This window comes from Brachionichthys hirsutus, chromosome 9, assembly GCF_040956055.1.
Source record: "Brachionichthys hirsutus isolate HB-005 chromosome 9, CSIRO-AGI_Bhir_v1, whole genome shotgun sequence".
Lineage (NCBI taxonomy): Eukaryota > Metazoa > Chordata > Actinopteri > Lophiiformes > Brachionichthyidae > Brachionichthys > Brachionichthys hirsutus.
In genome coordinates, this window is record NC_090905.1 from 8,646,679 (window position 1) to 8,667,141 (window position 20,463).

The window sequence follows — 20,463 nt, forward strand, 5'->3', positions numbered from 1 at the left end:
TTAGAGGGAACATTGTTAGAGATATGTCTAAATGTCACTTTCTATATTCTATAATATCGTGAGGTGGAGCTTTCTTTAAAATAATTTCCATCAATGAGTTGTACATTATATGGCGGTATTGAGGATAGTCGCCTTAGTCGGTGGAAGGATTGGACATGTTTAAAGGAAGAAATACTAACATTTTGTAGACTTCGATGGTTTGGACGTTTCCAGAGGAGAGACAGGGACTGTATCGGTAGAAGGATGCTGAGGATGAAACAACCAGGGAACAGGGCTAGAGGTCGACCCAGGAGAAGATACATGGACGTAGTGAGGGAGGACATGAGAGCGGCTGGTGTTGGGGAGGACGATGCAAAGGACAGGGTGAGGTGGAGAAGGTTGATTTGCTGTGGCAACCCCTCAGGGGACAAGCCGAAAGTACCGTAGTAGATTTATACACCGATAAAATAATCTTAAAGAAGAAATCAACAGCTCAAACAAAAAAATTTATTTTAACAAAGATATTTTTTAATATGTAAAAAACAAAAAACATCTCGCACATAACGTGGAGAAAAGGAGCTTGCTTCAGTGTCTCGGTCTTAAGAGAGCTCCAGGGCTTCCTCTGAGTCCACACGCTCCTCTGTCGTTTGAAGCAATGCCTTTCTGTCCTCTCCAGCTTCATCCTCCGCCGCCACACTCCCGTCTCCCTGTCCCTGGCTGGTCATAGAGATATCCAGCGGATCCGGCTCAGCGCTCGCGTTCTGGGACTCTGCTCCCTCCTCATCTTCATCCTCTACGTCCATCTCAAACACACGAATGTGCCTCAGATTCCCGCTTAGCTGCCAGGAAACAATAAGTCCAAGTTAGGAAATAGTCCAACTGCATACATCAAGAGCAAAGGAATGGGAGATCATCAAAAAAAAGGATTAATGGATCTGGAAAAACAATGCAATATTTAAATACTGCAGCAAAGATAATTCATACATAATATTCTAAGCCATGCACTAAATATAATCCATTTTGCATATAAACTTAACGTACCACACAGGCCACTTTGCGGACTCCATTGACAGCAACAAACTGAGCTTTCATGCTTTCCAATTCACGCCACTGATTCCCCAACACCAGCTCCTGGCAGGGGATCCCTCGGCTCTGCTTGTCCAGCCTGACAGCACAAGGGGACAAATGTGTCCTCTTGTTCTTCAACTCGGTTGTCTTCAAATAAAATCACCAAAGCTAAACTACTGCAAAACATTTTCCAACCGTAGCAATTCTTAAGCATTTCCTTTCTTTATTCTGAATTAGCCCAGCGATGTTTGTTGTTCGGAAAGTTATCCTTTTCTAGATAAAAACACACCTCAGGTTTGGATCCCATTGGAATTCAGTTTCACAGCTCAGGACGGAAGCAAGAGGAAGCTGAGCCAAGACACGCTTTCCATTCTCTTCTTCCGATGCTTGCAAGACCATAGTTAACATTTCATCGTCATAGAAACGAGCATCCAGACAGCTGTATACGTAATTAGGCCTGCAAAAGAAGCCCACGTCACATTCATTAGTAAATAGATTACTCAGCAGCTACGTCCGTTCAGCAAAACGAATGGATCGATTTGAGCGTCACTAACTGGGCAGCGGCATCATCTTCATCTGCGTTGTCAAGATGGTGGCTGAGGTTGAGTGACATGACGCTGTTGGGGATGCGTCTGTGAGAGGGAAAACAAAAAAAGGTCAGACGCAGATTAAACTCAGCCACAGGCCACCGTCACACCAACGCACCTGTTTGGGTCCGTTGCTTTGCGCAGCAGGAACAGTCTGCAGGGGGAAACCTCCGGCATGCAGAACAAAACGTAGTGCATTTTGGCTTTCTTGTCATTCCACCTGTAGGACAGCAAAAGGAATATACTTCACACGAACCCCGACATCACTGAGCAGACAATTATGATGCTTCTTTTTTACGCACAAAGATGGAAGTTCAAAAAGCCGTGGAGTGTTTTCAGAGCTGAGAAGAGAAATTGGAGGAAATAATGAAATCAACTTTAAAGACTTTTTTTTTTTTAGCAATGTTTTATTGAAGTTATTATGTCATACCTGTCTGGGACAGAGTACAGAGGCAAAAAGATGGCCTGTTTGATCGACTTCCCAATGACTTCCTGCATACAGAGAAAGACAAATGAGAAGCACGTACTTTGAAGGAATAAATGTTAACCCTTTGCCAGCTGAAATGAAACTAGATTGTGTGCTTCATCTCTGTCTTTGTGTGTGAGACATATTTATTCCAAATAATGCCGGCGTAAAAGCGGAAGGTGGACAGTCAAACACACGAGACTCACCGCGGGTTTCTGCAGACACTGCTCAATCACACCTTCCATCATCCTCTTGACAAAGTGCAAAGACTTTTGGGGATATGATGGAAAGAGCAAAGGGCTCTCTAGAAAAACAAAAGCTTTCATCTGTTAGTTAATGCAGCGTTATTCAACGTAACACTGAGACCAAGTACTTTTTCACCAAATAAATTATTTGAGCTAATTTTAAGTTATGTCAAGATCATAGTTCACCCTTCAGGTGCGTGCTTTCCTGTAAAAACTTCAGCCACTGGTTTCCCTTTGTGTTAGGCGGAGACATTAGGTCCTCATCCTCATCTTTCAGGTACTGCAGTTGGCCATATAAAATAGAGACTACGCTGTTGCAAGACATACATTTTGCACAAAAACGCATGAAGCTGTAGGATGCAAAACTACGTACCTGACCAACTCGTTCCACATTGAAGTACTTCCCTTTACGATCAAAGAGTTCTTCATTCTGCAAGAAGTTTTTAAATCGCAGTCAACCCAGAGGACATGTGTAATAATCGATCATCACAACGGGACTGTGCTGACCTCACCTCAGTGAAATGCTCAGACAGGAAGTCAGCAACAAACGCAATGTCTTTCTGAGTCATCTAAGGGAATGACCAGACATGTTCAACTTAAAAATCATTCTTTAAATCACACATCTGTTCCTTGACAAATCTGATAACTCACCTTGTTGAGTTCTGGTGGTACATGCTCCTCACACATTCTTAGCATAGCTGCACGGATACATAAAAACTAGAACTTAATTCTTTAGATCTCACACATATGTTGAATTTGTAATTTATATTCTTACCTACATACAACCAACGGAAAAATGCCTTAAAGTTTTTCATACTCTTGTCAATAACCCTAAATGACAAAAGTAAAAGAGGATTCTTTGTAGATTAGTGACATGAAGACTTTTTTTTTCTACAAGAAAAGCAAATCATAATATTACAGGAAGGAAATTGATCAGAAATATATCAAACTCACTGCAGAAGTTCGCTGGCTTTCAGAGAGAATGAGCCCACAGCCGTGATAGCGCCTGAAAGTATGAAATACGTGAATATTGTTGATAAAGTTTTCATTTTTTTCCCAACCTTGCAGGCTATGGGTAAATTACCTTCTATGGCTGCTGAATCCAGACCAAGCGGTTCAAACTTCTGCTTCCACAGGGACATACCTTTAACCTCACTGAGGTGATACAGCAGCGCCTCAGAACCACTGCCAACCAGAGAAAGGGAGGAAGACATTAGAAATGAGAGACCTCAGATAGCAGGCAGTGTTGAAGATGAGGCAAAGGCTGAAGTTACCTCTGCAGGTGGCTGATCACCAGCTTCTGGATGCTCGAGTAAGAAGACTCGATGGACTGGCCGAGCTTCTTCAGGCCCTGAGGCGTAAGAATAAACAGACAAAAGAACAAGATATATGCATCAATTACAGGATATATTAACGAAACCTATAGGAGCATTTAAAGCACAACATTCTCTCACCTTGACAGTCAGCTGGTTCATGAGAAGCGCTTGAAGCTCGGGGCTACAGGACAGCAAAAAGCCAGTGGCAAAAGTTGGATGAATAAGATCATTTATCCGCGAAATTTGAATCACCATAATGAGTAAACATAAATAAAATAAATGGCCTCTTTTCTCACCTCGATTGCCCCCATAACAAAAGCTCCAAAAATTCATCTTGAACTTGAGTGCTCGTGTTCTTTTCCTACGAGGAGAAAAAAAGAAAAACGTGCTGTTTCACCTCAGCAAATCTAAACTACTATTTACTACTTACTACTACTAACCTGAACAAACTTAGTGAGTCGAAGATCCATCTGCATGAGGATTTCCTCCCAGGCTTCACACATACATGTGAGTGAGAGGTGCAAGTACTGCAGGAGAGTAGAAATGTGGGTGAACTTGCGTGCCATCCTGGTCACCTCAGGCCGACAGTCCGACAACAGACTGGTGTCCAGCTGAGAGACAGAGATCAAATAAGCAAGTGACGACATTTATTTTTATTTTATATATACGTGTGTCCCCCACAACCAGTCAACTTTAAAAAAAAATTTGTACATGTCTGTATTTTATATGAAGCCTAGAATGTAATAGAATTGTATTTAGCGTAGTTTTTGGAATATGAGTCCAGTAAATCATTTCTGGTGAGAAAGAAAAAAGGAAGATGAAGGGAATCCATCCGTCTCACCTGAATGTAGCAGATCTCTGGGTTGTTTTCAGCAGACCTGACGTGCGTGATTACAGACAAAGATTTGAGATCACTGGAGAGACTCAGGCTGCGACATGTTCCTGATACCTGATGACAAGGATGCATGTTGAATCACTAAACTTGTTGCAGATAACACATATATAATGTTTCAAAGGCAGACTAACCATAACAAGTATATGGCCATTAATGTATGTCATTTGAATCTTAAGAAGTTTTCAAAGTTTTGACTCTGTGATAAATTCAACAGCAATTGTTTAGGTAACAGTTCATCATGGGGAAGTGCATTTCATTTTTAGATGTTCCTACATTGCCGTCAAAGTCAGGTTAGACTTTGGTTTTTGTTGTTTAATGACACAATTCTGGAATATCTCAGTAGATTAAGATGAAAAAGAAATCTCAAGACAGGAATAAAGTCTTACTCCTGCTAAAGTGGCTATTTTGTACATCCCATAAGCATAAAGTTCCACAAAGCCAGCATCTCCTCCAAGAACAAGTATGTTCAGCCTACATGGAAACAAAACAGGGAAATTAAATCATTACCAGTCAATCTTTAAAAGTACATTGCACTACAAAGACAAACGGGCTTAATGTACCTGACTTCTCCCAGGAGATTCATTATTTCATCAGACTTGTCATCGCTGAAACAGAGAAAATACATATAGCTCCTATCAAAAGCGAAACATACAGTAAAAAAATAAATCTGATAAGTTAGTTATGTTTGAAAGTATTGGCGCACCTGAAGATTTTTGAAGTAGTGCTGTAGCTGAGGGACAGAACAACAGTTGGAGACAATTCTATTCAATCAACTCAGGGGTGTCCTTCTTTTCATTTGTGATCTGTATAATGAATGCCAGGGTTACCTCTTGGGGAGCGTTGGTAATTTGGGAAGAAATGGTTTGGATTCATCTTCCGAGTTGTAGCAGGAGCTGAGGGAACTGAATACATAAATACAGAAAAAAAAATGTATTTATACATATACAATTTGTTGTTTTTACTGACTCCCCGCCACCAAAAAAAAATAAAATCAGATGTCAATTATGCTACTGGTTTTATCCCTGAGTTTCATGCATACCTGCCGTCTTCCATCACCTCCATCCAATGCATGCAGGTCACAGCGTTCTGCGATGGAAACACATGGAGGATCTCTGCTTTCTCAACACCACACAGGACCAACTGCTTGGTATCTCCAAGGCTGAAGGCCAATACTGAGGAATTAAGAAAAGCGAGAAAAATATTACTACAGCATCATATTTGCATGAGCAAGAGCAAGCAAGACTAATAACAATATAAAGCCATTGCTTGCCTTTTCCATCAGGTCTCCAGGCGAGTGCAGTGATCTCTTTCCCAGTATACTCACTGGGTGGTAAACTCCAAACACGCTGAAAACTAGCCAGGCGGTGAAGCAGCAACTACACATACATAAAATCAACCGTAAAGTTACAATAATAACAAAGAGAGATACCAAAATATGTTTCAGGATGAAGTAATTTTTGAGGCAAACCTCTCCAGTTGTGTTGGCCAGAGCAATCAGATCCCTTTTAGGAGACCATGCCATACACAGTACAGGGTTCGGGAGCTGTTTCTCCCCTACTTGTCGGAAGGCTGGCATGATTCTAGGCTGGAAAATATTATTATATTTAATCATTTTATATATTTAATAAATAGTCAGAACATAGAAACTCATCTGGATGGCACAGCAGGTGGTAGGTGTCATAGCTATTAAGCAGGAAGCGTACCGTTAAAGGTTTGGCAGACAGAGATATGATGCTAGCAGGATGGTTAGCCAGCCGAAGAACCGAAAGAAGAGAAAGAAATCCAGGGATAATTAATCATACTGGACATTACGAATGCCGCAATAGTACCTACAATATATCGCGCCGATATATAAAAGCGTGTAAACAGACTAATCTAACAATATATCTAAGATGTTTTCAGGAGATTTTCACAATGACATGGGCAGCGCCATGTTTTCCCTGTGACGGACCAATCATCGTGCAGGGACGGAAGCCCCGAGGAGACAGTTTTTTCTCGTAAGGAAAAAGTAATTATTATAGGAGCGTTTTTAAGCGAATAGCGTTTTGTTGTTGCTGTTTGACATTTAAATGATGCTTTCTGCTGGAATGGTATTTCGCACAGATGAGTTAATTAGTCAGGGGATTTCCAATGAAGTAAAGAATGACGCACAGAGAGGCGAGGGACGTCATCGAGGTCGGGACTCGGGAGGCAGTTGTTTTCTAGTCGGGACCAGGAAGCTATCCACGACGAAACCTCGGCTTTCCTGAGACTTTTACATCAATACTTTTCTCTCCGCGTTTTAAAATTGAAAACATCGACACCATGTTTCACGTCCCGGGAGTTCCGCTGACTGCTGTTGTGGTAAATTAAGCCGGCTTGTTTCTTTTTAAACTACCTTTAGCCGAAGTGTGCGCTGGAGGCAAATGACGTCATTAGCTGTGCAATAATACTTTCCGTATTATTAAATCTCAATGACTACGTCACACAGCCCCGTATCGATAGCCGGTGTATTGAAACGGAGTAGAAAACAGCTGCAGATAACTTTCGGCTCTTTGTTCTGGGAGCTAAGCCTTCGAACGGATTGGGCGTCTCCATTTGCGAGACTCGGGCACCATAAAAGGTGAGGTTCTGCTTTGATAGCCTGAAAGAAGTATCAACGAATCTTAATAGACCGCTTCTGTGGACTTTGATCTTTGCCCAAGGAAGAATACAAGTTTTGAATGTGTGGATTCATGATTACTTTTTTTTCCTTTGTCCAACATTTTGGCATTTTTTTTAACCAATATTAGGAATAATAGTAATATGTTAATCCTAAGAATCTACTTGCATGCATAAGCACAGAACTATGTGTATGGTATGGTAGACACTAGATAAATACATATACTGCATATACAGTGTAACCAGTGGTGCGTTTTTGCAGACACTGTAATAGATTATAGAGTAAAATCAGCTAATATATATTTTTTCCAGCATAGGCAAACATTAAAGGGATCTCAACGTGTTCAGTACGCTGAGGCAGGTGTAACTTCCACAAATGTTGCCATGCAGGCATTGTTTGTCATGGTTTTCCTTGCTTGTCCCATCAAGACGTCGCGCCACATTCTGCGCACCTTGGAACAGCATGACTTCATGGCAAAAAGAAAAACATGAAGGTACTAGTCTGGCCTGGATGCAGTACAGACTTGTCCCACAGTGGAACTGTCTGGGGCCTTTAGTAACACAAGAAAAGATGATTATCAAGCAAGAATTCAATCTCACTTTTAAAAACTCATCAATTACTGCCCTCGGTGCCGCACGGGATGCTAAAGGAAAGGTGATTTAACAAAGGGATGAACCCATGTTCCATTGTTTTCCAAGAAAATATTTACATGGATTAAATTCAGAATGGGTTTATATTTACTATTTATGTATTTAATATAAGTGGTTGCAAGTCATTGCTGTTTCTATTTAGATTTTGCATCACGACCATTTTGGAATCGTGGTTTGACAGAAATGACGTTCGATTGTCTTTTTCCTCACCGAGACACACGAGTCGTTGTGCCAGCAGGATAGACGTTTACTTAATATGATCGACTCCCAGACGTCCTTCGACTTCATAGTGTCAACCACAACTCTCGGGGAACGTCTGGTTGTTCTTCACCACACACAAAGGGAGTCTTTGTGCTGTGAGGAGCCCCAGTGTCTGTGATCCCATTTGTCTAGCTAGCGGGGTGGCAGCTGCTTGTCAGTGTCGAGGGCAGGGCTGCACTAATGAAGTCTGAGGTTACGGGGCCGACTTCAGTTTCCGGGGAACTGCCTCTGAAGTGCGATGCATGGATACGACTGTTTGCACGTTTTAAATAAACACCAAATAAATGTTGTGTCAGGTTCTAAATGCGTTTGTTTGTGTTAGACTCTATGGAGTCCGGATATATACTGTATGCTGTATATTTTTGTCTGACAGGAACAAGTCGAGATCAAGAAGTTGCATTGTGGTGACAATATGATCCTGGGCTTCAGTATTGGAGGCGGCATAGACCAGGACCCGGTACAAAACCCCTTCTCTGAGGACAAGAATGACAAAGTAAGTCTGCATGTTTGTGTGTCCACCAGCACAGACAATGTTAAAAAAAAAAACGGCTACAATTTTGAAACAAATACTTAGAATACAAATAAAATTTCCTTTAATGGCATTAATTTAAATCTATTTTAAGCATTTTACCTTAAAAAGGATCTTTATAATTATTATCAAATTGGATTTTGTTACACACAATAAAGTATTAGTTAATTAAACAGTGTCAATCATGATGACTGCAAGTCCAGTCCAGCGACTTGTTTTCATGAGTTTCATTCATTTATTCATTCATTTTCTTAACCTGAATGTGCTTTCATTTTGTCCAAAGGGCATCTACGTGACCAGGCTAACGGCAGAAGGCCCAGCAGAAAAGGCAGGTTTAAGGATGGGAGACAAGATAATGCAGGTGTGTGGTGAAATGGAGCTTGGGTGTAAATCCACAAGGTGGCACCATATTTACACTGGATGGTGCAGCGCTCGCTTTGCTCTTACTGCTAAATGAGAAAGTGGCTCCAGCTTCTCACAAACTAAATTCTTCTTCCCCTCCCAGGCTAACGGATGGGACATGACCATGGTGAAACATGACTGCGCTCGCAAAATACTAACAAAGAAGAAAGAGGACGTGGTGCGTCTGCTGGTGACCAGGAAGTCTTTGGAAGAAGCCGTCAAACACTCTATGGGCAAATGCGGGCCATGGCAACAGAAGGACACTACTTATAATGATGTAATGCAATAATAATAACATAGCGCAATGTCCTCAAGAATAAAAATAAAATACATTCAGACAGGTTTAGCCTCGCTATCGATGTGACTGAAAGCAAAACCACGATGTGAAATGTCTCAAATCATATCCAGATCCCTGAGATCCCACTTGGTATGATTCCCATTAGCCAGCAGACTTTAAGATCAGGCTCATTATTTCCAAGACCTTTGAACTCTGTTCAAAGACATTTTTGTTGTCTTCTCGCCTTTATGTAGCAATGAAATGCCTTACATACACTTATTGTCAATCTGTTGTGCGAATGCATTATAGAGATCTCATTCCCCTGCAGCATCCAGTGGCTGCAGAACTTTCCTCAGGAAGGCAAATGTTCCAATTTTGCTTAAAAAAAAGAAATAAAATTGTTACCTATTTAAAGCATTTTTGGCTTGCTTTCATTGTTGACCCAAGAGTGAATTGAAATTGGATTTTGAAATTTTAATAAAATGGTGCCTGTACATCTTTCTACGTTTTTCTCGAATTTTAAGTTGAGTCACATTATTAATTCGTATATTTGTCAAATCTGTGCTTCCTAAGAGTTTGTGGGAGCGGTTGTCATCTTTCTTGATACACAGTTTAGGCCAACTTGCACAAAAATATATTTGATCTGACCTTTTTATTCATAGTTGAGCAAAATTGGTCTTGATGGTTGAATGCGAGAAAAGACGTTGCTGCATTTGGCGGTTCTGTCATTATTAGAGCAGAAAATGCCAAATAAAAGCAAGACACTAAACCGATGAAACTCTATGTTTAGTAATTGCCTTTTGTAACGGTGTAGAAGACATTTACCTCTATGCTGTGTATTTTAATGCGTACTATTGTCTTTTTACAAATGATTCATTTCTGGAGGCATCGCTCTGTTTTATTTTCCATCCTGCTTTTTGTAGATCACATAAATAAATTACGTTTATGTGAAAATAACATCTGTCTTTTTGTCTGTGTAACAAAATGAAATGCACATTTTTGACCAAGTTACACTAATTATTTGTCACACAATAACTAATTTGGGTCCATTTATTTACCCTCACATGCCACATTTATCATCTGTAATATATTTGAATTGATATTGCTTAAATAGTGAGAAATTGCCCAGCAAATTAATGGAATTATTTTTGCCTATTCTCATTAACATAAAAAAATTAATTGTTTTTCTTCATCGTCATGCGTGAAAAACACACACCTGCTTTTTATCTGTTGGTAAAAATTAAGTTAAAACTTCATGTTAAAGGAAAATGCTGCCTGTAATTATGCTGACCAAATTATGGTATTCAAAATGACGTACTACCACAAAACTATCTGAAAGCTAAATATAGGTGAGGTCAATTTACTGTAACACTTGCTCTTTTTCACATCATGGCAGAGGGTCGATTTAGCTAATGCCTCCCTTTGAGCAATAATTGATGAGCAAAGCTGTGTGTGTGTGTGTGTGCGTGTGTGCGTGCGTGCATGCGAGTTATTTTTGCTTCAGAGGGAAGTATGCTCCATTCCACTTGCCTGGACATCAAAATAGTATTAATCCATGTCATGAGATGATGAAGTGGACACAGTTGTGTCGGACAGTGCTTGGATCCACATTCTGAGTTGGCTCTCATCAATTTGCAACATTAAAATGTTGCTTGGTCAGCTCTGTGGGAACAATGACCACCAACCTTTACTCCTGGAGGTACTGCAATAAAAAACAGAGTAATTATTCACAAATTATGCTGTTGTTTATTTTTATTTGATATGCATCACACACAAACAAACAAGCAAACAAAAACATTAAAGTAAATAAATAGATATATGACATAAAGGAAGCACAGTTGCAAATAACAGGATTGGAATTGAGAATATGGCCATAGTCCTGTATACTTTAAAATTAAATAAAGAGCAAATTTCCTGCCATAATTATAGAACTATTCACAGTTAACGGATGTTTATATTACTCGTTTAAAAAATATCCAGATGTTATCAAACAGCTCTCCTCTGTCATCATTTTTTTTTTTTTTTGTCACCATAGTTCTAAAAAGGTTTTATTTTTTTCGACCGCAATACTTTTAAAGCTTGCATACAAACGTAAAACAACCGTATAATCGGAATAATTGATCCAATGCACCAAAAGATGGAACTTTATACATGCTAAAAGACAGCAGAAGGGATAAATATTCCTTTCTGTAGGCGGCAGAATAATTGCACCATCCAAGCGTGAATCATCCATGATTCTCGCCTCCCACTTTATAGGAGAACAATTGTGTTACTATGGTGATACAATCTACTGCTATCCGTTTGGTCCTACACCAGCGTGGAACTGAGGGATGTCCTCAGCATTACAATCATCTGCATGTGAATTGGAGTCATGGCTGGTGATGTGGTTTGCTGAGGGGAAGGTAGAGAAGTGGGGTTCTGTTTGTTTGCGCCCCTCCTTAGTGACTAAAGCTATTCTGTGTGCTGTTTTCATATATATTACTCTTTTTTATGCACTCAATCTCACCAAACGTCATTTTTGCGGGTATTGTCGTGATCTGAATTTTCCCATTTACCGGTACTTATAATGGAGGCTTTTTCAAAAAATCCTATCTTGTAAAATATGCATTCAATTCATTCACCAAAAATCACAGTCATAAAGAGGCCCCATATTCATTACCATGCAAAACGTCTTCTGGATCTGATCCAGAATGAGGTCAGGAAAACATCTTAAATTTTAACTCCATTAGTGAGGGTTGCTATGGTGTTGAACTGAACCAGACGCACCTGTTACACATCTCACCTGATCAGCTGCTGCCTCTCTGGACAGTTCTCTGCCAGAACATCCTCTCTGTTTCCTCAGTGTTTTCAGGCTCTCCGTTCTATGAGTCGTCCCGTAGTCCCGAGTTCTATCTTTATTACCTGAGGAAACAGATCCAGTTGAAATCTGGGTACATTTTCACAACAAAACAATTTAGTTTCTGGGCCCTTTCAATAATGTCTCTCTTCTTATACCTCAACAAAGGAGGTCCTGTTTTTGCTGGCCTTTAAAAGAAACTGTGGAATTAGAAGTGGGCAAACGGATTTGTTGTATCTTCAAAAGCTCTGGATCTAGAACGGGCTTGGGTTGGACATCTTGCTCAAAGACTTGAGGAGAGATCACCAATAATAATAACCAGCATCAGAAATAATAATGCATAATAAGCAATCTATTGATGCAACCAGACTCTTTGATTGTAATTCTGATATATGCCTACTGTAATTAGGACATGACCATCTTATACATTTCTCCGTTGAATGTCTTGAATTGAGACATGGAAGCGCCATGGTGGCGCAGTGGTAAGCGCTGTTGCCTCACAGCAAGAAGGTCTGACTTGACAGTTGGTCCAATGTATTAGAGCTCTAATTTATTTTTGCCAATGGGGAACCTTTAAGAAGCCCTGCAAGCAACATTAATGATGCTGCTTTGCTAAGCCAGCAGAAGCTGTTAAAGGCTGGTTTAATTGTTTACACCTCACCTTTCTATAAATGTACGTTTGTATAGCAATGAAAAAAACATTCTGGACGTGATAGATTCGATCATAAAATATGCACGGTTCTTTCATTGTGTTCTCTCCGTATGCATAGCAATGGCAACTTTTCTGAACACGAACACGGTGAGTGGGTGTGAGCGTGGAGGCTGGGTGCCAAAGGGTTGCAAATCCATTCCCCAGAGTCCTTCAGTGAGCAGATGCGTTTTGGAGCGCTGCTTTAATTCTGCAGTCTCCTAAAATACAGCAGGTTCACTGTGTGATATGGAAAAGGTGCGTTAAAGATCATCCAGTCGCCATTTATTCCAGCGCGTTATTTAATTATTGCATTCATTAATAAAACAGCGCATTGGCGTGGGAGTATTTCACACTGACTGTGGACCGGCAGCGGGTGGTTGATTATTTATTTCTCTCCAGAATGATCCATAACCTCTCCTCCTCCTCCCACGCACTCCTCCCAGGCGCGCCTCTCTTCTCTCCGCCGGAGGCTCCGTGGAAGAAGCGCACGCCGCTTGGTAGTAAAACGGGCGTAAAACGGTGAAACATGACGAGGGGGACTGCTTTGTGTGGGCAACACTAGTCCATTCCCGACTTCGCGGTGAGGAGAGAGAAATCCAAATGACAGTGCGAGGTGCGTCTTGAGCAGCAGAGCTGCGTGACATTTGGTGCGCACTAATGAGAAGCATTCGGACTCGGGCTGAATGAAACCCGTGTGAAGTTTTAACCCTTGTTTTCTTTTTTTTCTTTTTTTACAACATCTTTAGGGAGGAGAACCAGTTGAAGACGGAAGAATCTCTCCCCTCCACCAAAGAGCAGAAACAGGGTAGGCCGATCACATTGATGCGTCTGTTAAAATAGAAATATAAGAAATGCTCTGTGAGTGATTGTGACTACTTTTGTGTATTGTTTGTAATAAACCATACTTTGTCATTGCTTTAATTACAATTCTATTGATTAACCATGCTATTTTTATTATTATTATATTTAATAGACGTGTGTAACCATAGTGCTGCTGCCCATCACTGAAGTCACTGGATTCCGGATCTCGTATTTTGTTGAACCCAATAAAAGGCGTGAAATAAGATTAAAACTCAACTATGATAGATAGAAGATCGCGGCCGTCTTACTTGAGCTCTGGAGTCTGGTGTGTATGTGCTGGGGTTGATGTAGTGAATGATCTTGTCCTTACCACTCGTTGTTCTCCACGGCGTCTTTGATCACGTCTATCCACCGGGACCCCGGTGCAGACTGCAGGTTGCTCAGGGATATTCTTCTTCCGTGATCTGAAAAAAGTCTCCTTTTTGGTCGTTCCAGTTAGACATCATGATACAGCTGCTTCATTTACACGATCAACTGCTTAGGATGAAGGATGAGCAAAAACAACTCGACCAATGTCCATGAAAATGGATCTTAGGCCAGAACACTTTTAATTTTATCGCAACTGATAATGATTATGTCACAGCCAGACTTTGTCTTGTCTTGAGGAATTGTTTTCCCCCCCCCCCCCCCTATGTGGTGTCTCCCTGAGCAGTTTCTCATGAGACCTGCCTCCTGGACCAGGTGCTGGAGCCGATTATGAACGAGAAGTCCCTGACTAGTGCAAGTCTTTTCCTAAACCAGGACGTGGACAAAGCCCCCCTTCCAGAGAAAAGACACTTGAGGAGGCGCCTAGGCAGGGCCATGGAGAGAAGAGCCAGCGGCATGAAGGAGAGAATGAGCGGCGTCAGTCGGGATCGCCTCAAAGGTTTCCTGAAGAGGAACCTGTTTGTTTTGCTCACCGTCGCTGCCGTGGGTCTCGGTGAGTGGCTGCACAGTGGGAATTTAACACTAGAGTCAGTTAAATAAAGTCACTTCACTTGTGTTTTGTGCGTAAAACCCATTCAGGTGTGATTCTGGGCTTTGCTTTACGCCCATGTAACTTGTCCCTGAGGGAGGTGAAGTATTTTGCCTTTCCTGGGGAGCTGCTTATGAGGATGCTGAAGATGCTGGTGCTGCCGCTCATCATCTCCAGTCTGATCACAGGTAGGACCGGAACAAACAGATTTAAAGCTGCTGGTGTGTCTCAGATGATCATCAGTCAGCCATGAAAACTGATCGGTGAGGGAACGTCACACCACCGAGGCCATTAGGATGTTAACAGCTATGATGACATTTGAACCTGAAGCAAAACAAATCAACTCTGCATTTCCTCTGTCTCAGGAATGTCCTCTTTGGACAGCAAAGCATCAGGTAAGATGGGAATACGCGCGGTGGTCTACTACATGTTGACGACCCTGATTGCCGTGTTCATTGGCATCGTCATCGTGATAATCCTTCGGCCAGGAAAAGGCAGCAGGGACAATCCAGTGGCCAAAACTGGAAACATAGAACCAGTTCAGGCTGCTGATGCTTTCCTGGATCTCATCAGGTAACAGCTCAGAAACCTCACTTGACTTACGCACACACAGACGCACACACAGTTTTAGGGTATTTCCATATGCCTTCATGCCTTCCAACTTTAAAGCTGAATGGGAGCCAGAAAGTGGCCAGAAACATTAGCCTGTCATCGGGGTTTTCCCTATTTCTAGTCTTTATGCCTAGATAAGCTAAGATGCTGCTAAATGTAGCTTCAATAGGCTGTCAGTGTCAGACATTCAAATTCAAAAGTAAGTGCTACAGCTTGTTGTTTTCTAGCAATGTGACAATACTGTAAATACAAATATGATTTCTCATTTTTAATCCCAGGAACATGTTTCCTCCCAATCTGGTAGAGGCCTGCTTCAAGCAGGTGAGGCCATTTTCACTTTTAGGAAATCCCATTTATTGCCTCATTATTCTACCTGAGTCACAAAGACAGGCGAACATAAATAACTGAGTCATTTTTCTTGCTTTCTCTTGCAGTATAAAACTGCTTATAAGACGATCGTGCACACGAGGAATGTGACGGTGACGCTGAACCTCACTGACTCACTTAATGAGACGGAGTCTAAGCTGAACCTGAGCCTCAGCGGGGTGCTGCATACCATACAGGTGGGTGGAGAAGCAGACGCCTCCAGAAAGCAAGGCTGGATGAATCACTAATAGTGACGTGTCCAGATCTAGGGGTGACAACCATTGATGTTCATATGTTTCCTTACACATATTTTCCACTGCAGGAGACGATAGGAGACACGGTTCCTGTGCCCGGCTCCTCTGCTGGCGTGAACGCTCTGGGTTTGGTGGTTTTCTCCATGTGCTTTGGGCTGGTCATTGGCAACATGAAGCAGCAAGGCCAGGCCCTCAGGGACTTTTTTGACTGCCTGAATGAAGCCATCATGAGACTGGTGTCCATCATCATCTGGTCAGTAAAGACACAGACTCAGCCAAAACGCTATTATTTTTCATTTCCTATAAGAATTGTTATGGACGAATCATATGTACTTTTTTTTTTTTGATGTGAGCGCTCATGTCAATATTTTATGCTCTGTCTATTGATATATCATCCTCTTTAGTGTATGTATTAAAGACTGATGCATTGATCAATATTGATTTTAAATGGCCTTTCCTTCTTGAAACATTCAGTCTTTACAAACTTAATCTGTCACCGATGACATCAAATATCAGTTTAATATTCAATTTCATGGAAGAGGCAGCTGTGTGTGAAAATAATGTGAGCAATAATAGGTATTCAGCAAAGAGTTTAAATAAGTGTAAACAAAAGAACTGTGTCAGACAGAATGAAATTAAAAACAGTTTGGAAGCTTAAGACTGAATTTGAATTGCTATTGTTTGTGTTGGTGTAAATGGTTAACTATAACAACATGAACTGTAGTCTGAGAGTAAATCAAAACAAATTAACAGACATGTCCGGCTCTCAATCCTCCTCATAGAAATTCATCTCACCTCTCAGGTACGCTCCAGTGGGCATCATGTTCCTGATTGCAGGAAAGATAGTGGAGATGAAAAATCTGGCCGAGGTGGGTGGCCAGCTGGGGATGTACACCGTGTCTGTCATCGTGGGCCTCCTGATTCACGGCCTCTTTGTCCTGCCACTGCTCTACTTTCTGGTGACCCGAAAGAATCCCTTCAGCTTCATTGGGGGCCTGCTGCAGGCCCTGATCACTGCACTGGGAACCTCCTCTAGGTAAACATCAGTTATTGGTGTCTGAGGCAATGACAGATATTCTTTTTTCGTCATACCTGCCTCCCATCTAGTGTGTTTTAGGGTGTGTTTTATGTGTCATTAAATATAGGGTCAGATATTCAACGCTACTGTCTTGGTAGGGGTATTAATGAAGTAAAATATGCCACTTTGTGTCTCTGGTTCCATGTCCTGATGACATCAGCTCTGCCACCCTGCCCATCACCTTCCGCTGTCTGGAGGAAAACAACCACGTAGATAAACGTGTGACACGTTTCGTCCTACCTGTCGGTGCCACCATCAACATGGATGGCACCGCCCTCTACGAGGCGGTGGCGGCCATCTTTATTGCTCAAGTGAATGACATGGATCTTAACTTTGGCCAGATTCTCACCATCAGGTAACCCGGCCTCAGTTTTGGCAGTTTTTGATTCACAACACACACATTTGAAACTCAAGATGCTGAACCCAGATGCAATACAGATTTCATTCATTGGTCCAACAGCCTGCTCTAAAAAAAAAAAAATTCAGTAATTGTAAAATAGGCACTGCAGCTTGTGAAAAAAGATCCCATCCCTGCGATGACTGGTGGCCAAATAGCATCAACAGTTACAGCTCCTCTAAACATTTGAGTTACTGTATATATAAATAAAGGTTGCACTCATTTCTAAACATTGCAATCTGTAAATTATACATATATATTCTGCACTGACATTGCTTTTCTAATTATAAGTGGAAGTGGAGAAGAGTCTTGACAAAGCCTGCAGGCAAGAGGAGCCGTTTCTATAGGCTAATAGGCTAACTGAGTCTACAACCTGATTGCACATGAATAATGCTGCAAGACCCAAAGCATCAAAACAGTCAGTGTTCTGGGGTTGTGTTGTTTAACTTTAACTTTAATCATGGTTTGTTCACTTAGTTTAAAAAAACATAAAGATGATTTAGAGGATTTCAGAATTGTTCTTGTGCATCCATCACTCTAGTACCCCCATCCGGAGCGTACATGTGCAGTTTGTTTCCCATATTAAATGTCTTTGGTCTCCCCTCCATCCCTCTCACCGCCCACACAGCATCACAGCAACTGCTGCCAGCATTGGAGCAGCAGGCATCCCTCAGGCTGGCCTGGTTACCATGGTGATCGTATTGACATCGGTGGGACTGCCCACGGAGGACATAACACTGATCATCGCCGTGGATTGGTTCTTGTGAGTTCCTACTAAATGCCACCATGATGGGGATTGGTCGGTTTCGGATTCTGTGGGGCAGCCTAAATGTCATTGTAAAGCTTTAGCGAGCTCAGAGCTTCCACCACTACAAAGGTTATTGATGCATAATGCAAAGTGATTAGATTAGATAGTCTGCCCCTAGAGCCTTGTTTTGAGCTTAGAGTTTTTGTTTCATGTCAGATATTCTGTTACGTGCTCCCTGTCTGTACATCCATGTGCCATTTCTCCCTCTTCACTCTTCAGGGATCGCTTGCGCACCACCACCAATGTGCTGGGGGACTCTCTTGGGGCCGGTATCGTGGAGCACCTCTCTCGCAAAGAGCTGCAAAGTCGGGATGCTGAAGTGTGCAATTCCGTAATCGAAGAGAAAGAGAAGCCATACCAGCTTATCTGCCAGGAAAATGATTCACTCAATCACCACAACAGTGAGACCACGATGTGAAGAAAGGCGCTTCAGCTGAAAGGCTTCTTGTGACAAATATCTTTTAGCGTGAAGGTTGGCTTGCCTTTCTGTCGAGTCTTAGGAACCAGTAGTTCTGAGTCATCAGGCTGTGTTTGAGGCAAGACAAGTGCTTCAAAGGGGCCGCGAGAAAAAACAGGCACTGCTTAGAAGAGTTACAACCCTGTTGTAGTCAGAGGCAGGAGTCTGATGGTATTTTGCTGTGTGATGACCATAATTTCATGAAAGATAAGTTCAGTATTTAAAAAAAAATGTGGTGAATTTTAGAAAGTCTCATTTCATTTTGTCTTCAAAGGATGACCAATTTATTTATTATCCACAGTGTCAGAGCATCATGAGCTCCTCAGCATCAGTGCGTTTCAGTATTATATGTAATATTATTGGAGGGAAACACCACTATTCACAAAGAAAAACAAAACCAGCAGATCCTCAAGTATTGTGCATATTGTGACATCTTCTGTTGCATAAAGAATAACTAATGTGTATTTAATTTGCAAACAAATTTTCTGTCATTCTAATTGTGACTACCTCGAATAGGACTTAGATATGGAGCACTATATATAACATGTCTTCAGCATATTAGAAGAATATGCACCAATTTTAAAATAGTTTGGATCCTGTATTTATATGGTTTTTGAGGTTTTTAGTTTGATTATCATTGTCATTTTACAATTTTTACCATACTTGAATGTTAAACCCTGGTTTGTTGCTACTTATTATTTTGAAGTTGATATATTTCCAGTACTTTAAAATAAATCTTGCCTGTGTGTGTATTTCTTTGTATGGATGTCGGAATTCACTGCTAAAGTGTCCGACACCCTTATTCTTTAGGAAAAATAGTGAAATAGAATAGAATGATAAATATGTGTTTCAATTTGTCATATTATTATTATTATTATTATTATCCATCATAGTGTTGATGCTTCATCTTTTTTTAAATTAAAGTGATTTATACATTTGCAATGTGTTTTCACAAGTATTCCAGTAAACCTTTTTGTATTTTCTACTTTATAAGTCATGCTATGAACAAAAAAAAAAAGAAAGAAATATATTTACTTTGTGTGATTTAATATTGTGCTGGCTGACAATTTATTTTTGCTTTGTGAAAAGGTACTGTGAAGAAAATTAGTAATGCAATGAATGTATATTTGCTTGATGGTTTGGTATTGATTGTTTTAGAGGACAGTGTAGTGAATAATCATGGAAATCAAAGGTTCATTGAAAGCTTGTCCTCACTTTGTGGCATTTTACATCTCTTTAATGGCTTTAGTTGAGTAATTAAGTAATGTTTGATGCGATTTTAGTAAAAAGCTCAGCATTTTGGTGGACAAATAAATGGCTCAGGAATTGAACTGTGATCATTATTGTGCTTGCGGCTACCCCTGGTGGACGATGTTCTCCTGTCCAGTTTTATTTTGAGTATGGGTCAAATTTAATATTATTATTTTTTTAATTTCTAGGGTGCATGGTTCTATTTTAAAATAATTTGATACCATTAGTTATGAGCTAAAAGGTCAGATATTACCTTATATGCTTCCGTTTAAATGTTATTTATCATATTACAAACATCTTTGTTGTTTCGAAGGTAAGGCGTGCATCCCTCACTAATGAATGGCCCAAATTAGCTTTTTGCTTTCTTCAGATTCATATAGAATATATTGTGTATTTGTTTTACCTTCATTGGTTAGGCTCAACTTTATTGTCATTACACATGTACAAGTACAAGGTAACGAAATGCAGTTTAGCATCTAACCAGAAGAGCAATTACTAGACAGAAATATACAGGTTAAGATTATCTTCTTGAACATTGGTAGGAGTGTTTGCTGTGTTCAGCGTTTCCATCTGCAGATGTA

At 40.8% G+C, this 20,463-nt stretch overlaps 3 protein-coding genes across 5 annotated transcripts; 2 read left to right on the forward strand and 1 right to left on the reverse strand.

Moving 5' to 3' along the window:
• Positions 1 to 509: 509 nt before the first annotated feature.
• Positions 510 to 6,132, reverse strand: anapc4 (anaphase promoting complex subunit 4). Its single transcript, XM_068743411.1, has 27 exons — positions 6,025 to 6,132; positions 5,827 to 5,932; positions 5,596 to 5,728; positions 5,384 to 5,458; positions 5,260 to 5,286; positions 5,117 to 5,161; positions 4,943 to 5,027; positions 4,503 to 4,610; positions 4,102 to 4,272; positions 3,958 to 4,022; positions 3,800 to 3,842; positions 3,620 to 3,696; positions 3,430 to 3,530; positions 3,300 to 3,351; positions 3,121 to 3,176; positions 2,997 to 3,043; positions 2,858 to 2,914; positions 2,719 to 2,775; positions 2,532 to 2,625; positions 2,307 to 2,404; positions 2,065 to 2,126; positions 1,937 to 1,975; positions 1,753 to 1,854; positions 1,602 to 1,679; positions 1,337 to 1,504; positions 1,021 to 1,144; positions 510 to 818 (listed from the first exon to the last, which is right to left on the reverse strand). Exons 1-27 carry the CDS (start codon positions 6,130 to 6,132, stop codon positions 579 to 581), a joined length of 2,418 nt encoding a protein of 805 aa, XP_068599512.1. The 3' UTR covers positions 510 to 578.
• Positions 6,133 to 6,549: 417 nt separating this feature from the next.
• On the forward strand, positions 6,550 to 10,241 carry tax1bp3 (Tax1 (human T-cell leukemia virus type I) binding protein 3). 3 transcript variants are annotated; one of them, XM_068743675.1, is made up of 4 exons: positions 6,550 to 6,553; positions 8,482 to 8,601; positions 8,921 to 8,998; positions 9,143 to 10,241. In XM_068743675.1, exons 2-4 carry the CDS (start codon positions 8,521 to 8,523, stop codon positions 9,326 to 9,328), a joined length of 345 nt encoding a protein of 114 aa, XP_068599776.1. In that variant the 5' UTR covers positions 6,550 to 6,553; positions 8,482 to 8,520; the 3' UTR covers positions 9,329 to 10,241. The 3 variants fall into 3 exon arrangements, with proteins under 3 accessions (XP_068599776.1, XP_068599774.1, XP_068599775.1); XM_068743673.1 differs by lacking the exon at positions 6,550 to 6,553 and adding an exon at positions 6,747 to 6,899; XM_068743674.1 differs by lacking the exon at positions 6,550 to 6,553 and adding an exon at positions 7,026 to 7,158.
• Positions 10,242 to 14,358: 4,117 nt separating this feature from the next.
• Positions 14,359 to 18,592, forward strand: slc1a6 (solute carrier family 1 member 6). Its single transcript, XM_068743918.1, has 10 exons — positions 14,359 to 14,623; positions 14,710 to 14,847; positions 15,025 to 15,232; positions 15,550 to 15,592; positions 15,706 to 15,834; positions 15,960 to 16,144; positions 16,694 to 16,927; positions 17,130 to 17,324; positions 17,995 to 18,129; positions 18,394 to 18,592. The coding sequence occupies exons 1-10, from the start codon at positions 14,401 to 14,403 to the stop codon at positions 18,590 to 18,592; spliced, it is 1,689 nt and encodes a 562-aa protein (XP_068600019.1). The 5' UTR covers positions 14,359 to 14,400.
• Positions 18,593 to 20,463: the final 1,871 nt, after the last annotated feature.

Coding starts and splice junctions, on each gene's coding strand:
- anapc4 (XM_068743411.1), bottom strand. CDS start 6,132: ATGCCAGCCTTCCGACAAGTAGGGGAGAAACAGCTCCCGAACCCTGTA. Junction 2,776..2,857: donor TGTCTGAGCATTTCACTGAG/GTGAGGTCAGCA, acceptor AACTTCTTGCAG/AATGAAGAACTCTTTGATCG. Junction 1,680..1,752: donor AAAGCAACGGACCCAAACAG/GTGCGTTGGTGT, acceptor TCCCTCTCACAG/ACGCATCCCCAACAGCGTCA.
- tax1bp3 (XM_068743673.1), top strand. CDS start 6,861: ATGTTTCACGTCCCGGGAGTTCCGCTGACTGCTGTTGTG. Junction 8,602..8,920: donor CTGAGGACAAGAATGACAAA/GTAAGTCTGCAT, acceptor TTTTGTCCAAAG/GGCATCTACGTGACCAGGCT. Junction 8,999..9,142: donor TGGGAGACAAGATAATGCAG/GTGTGTGGTGAA, acceptor TTCCCCTCCCAG/GCTAACGGATGGGACATGAC.
- slc1a6 (XM_068743918.1), top strand. CDS start 14,401: ATGAACGAGAAGTCCCTGACTAGTGCAAGTCTTTTCCTAAACCAGGAC. Junction 14,624..14,709: donor CGTCGCTGCCGTGGGTCTCG/GTGAGTGGCTGC, acceptor AAACCCATTCAG/GTGTGATTCTGGGCTTTGCT. Junction 15,835..15,959: donor GGGTGCTGCATACCATACAG/GTGGGTGGAGAA, acceptor TTTCCACTGCAG/GAGACGATAGGAGACACGGT.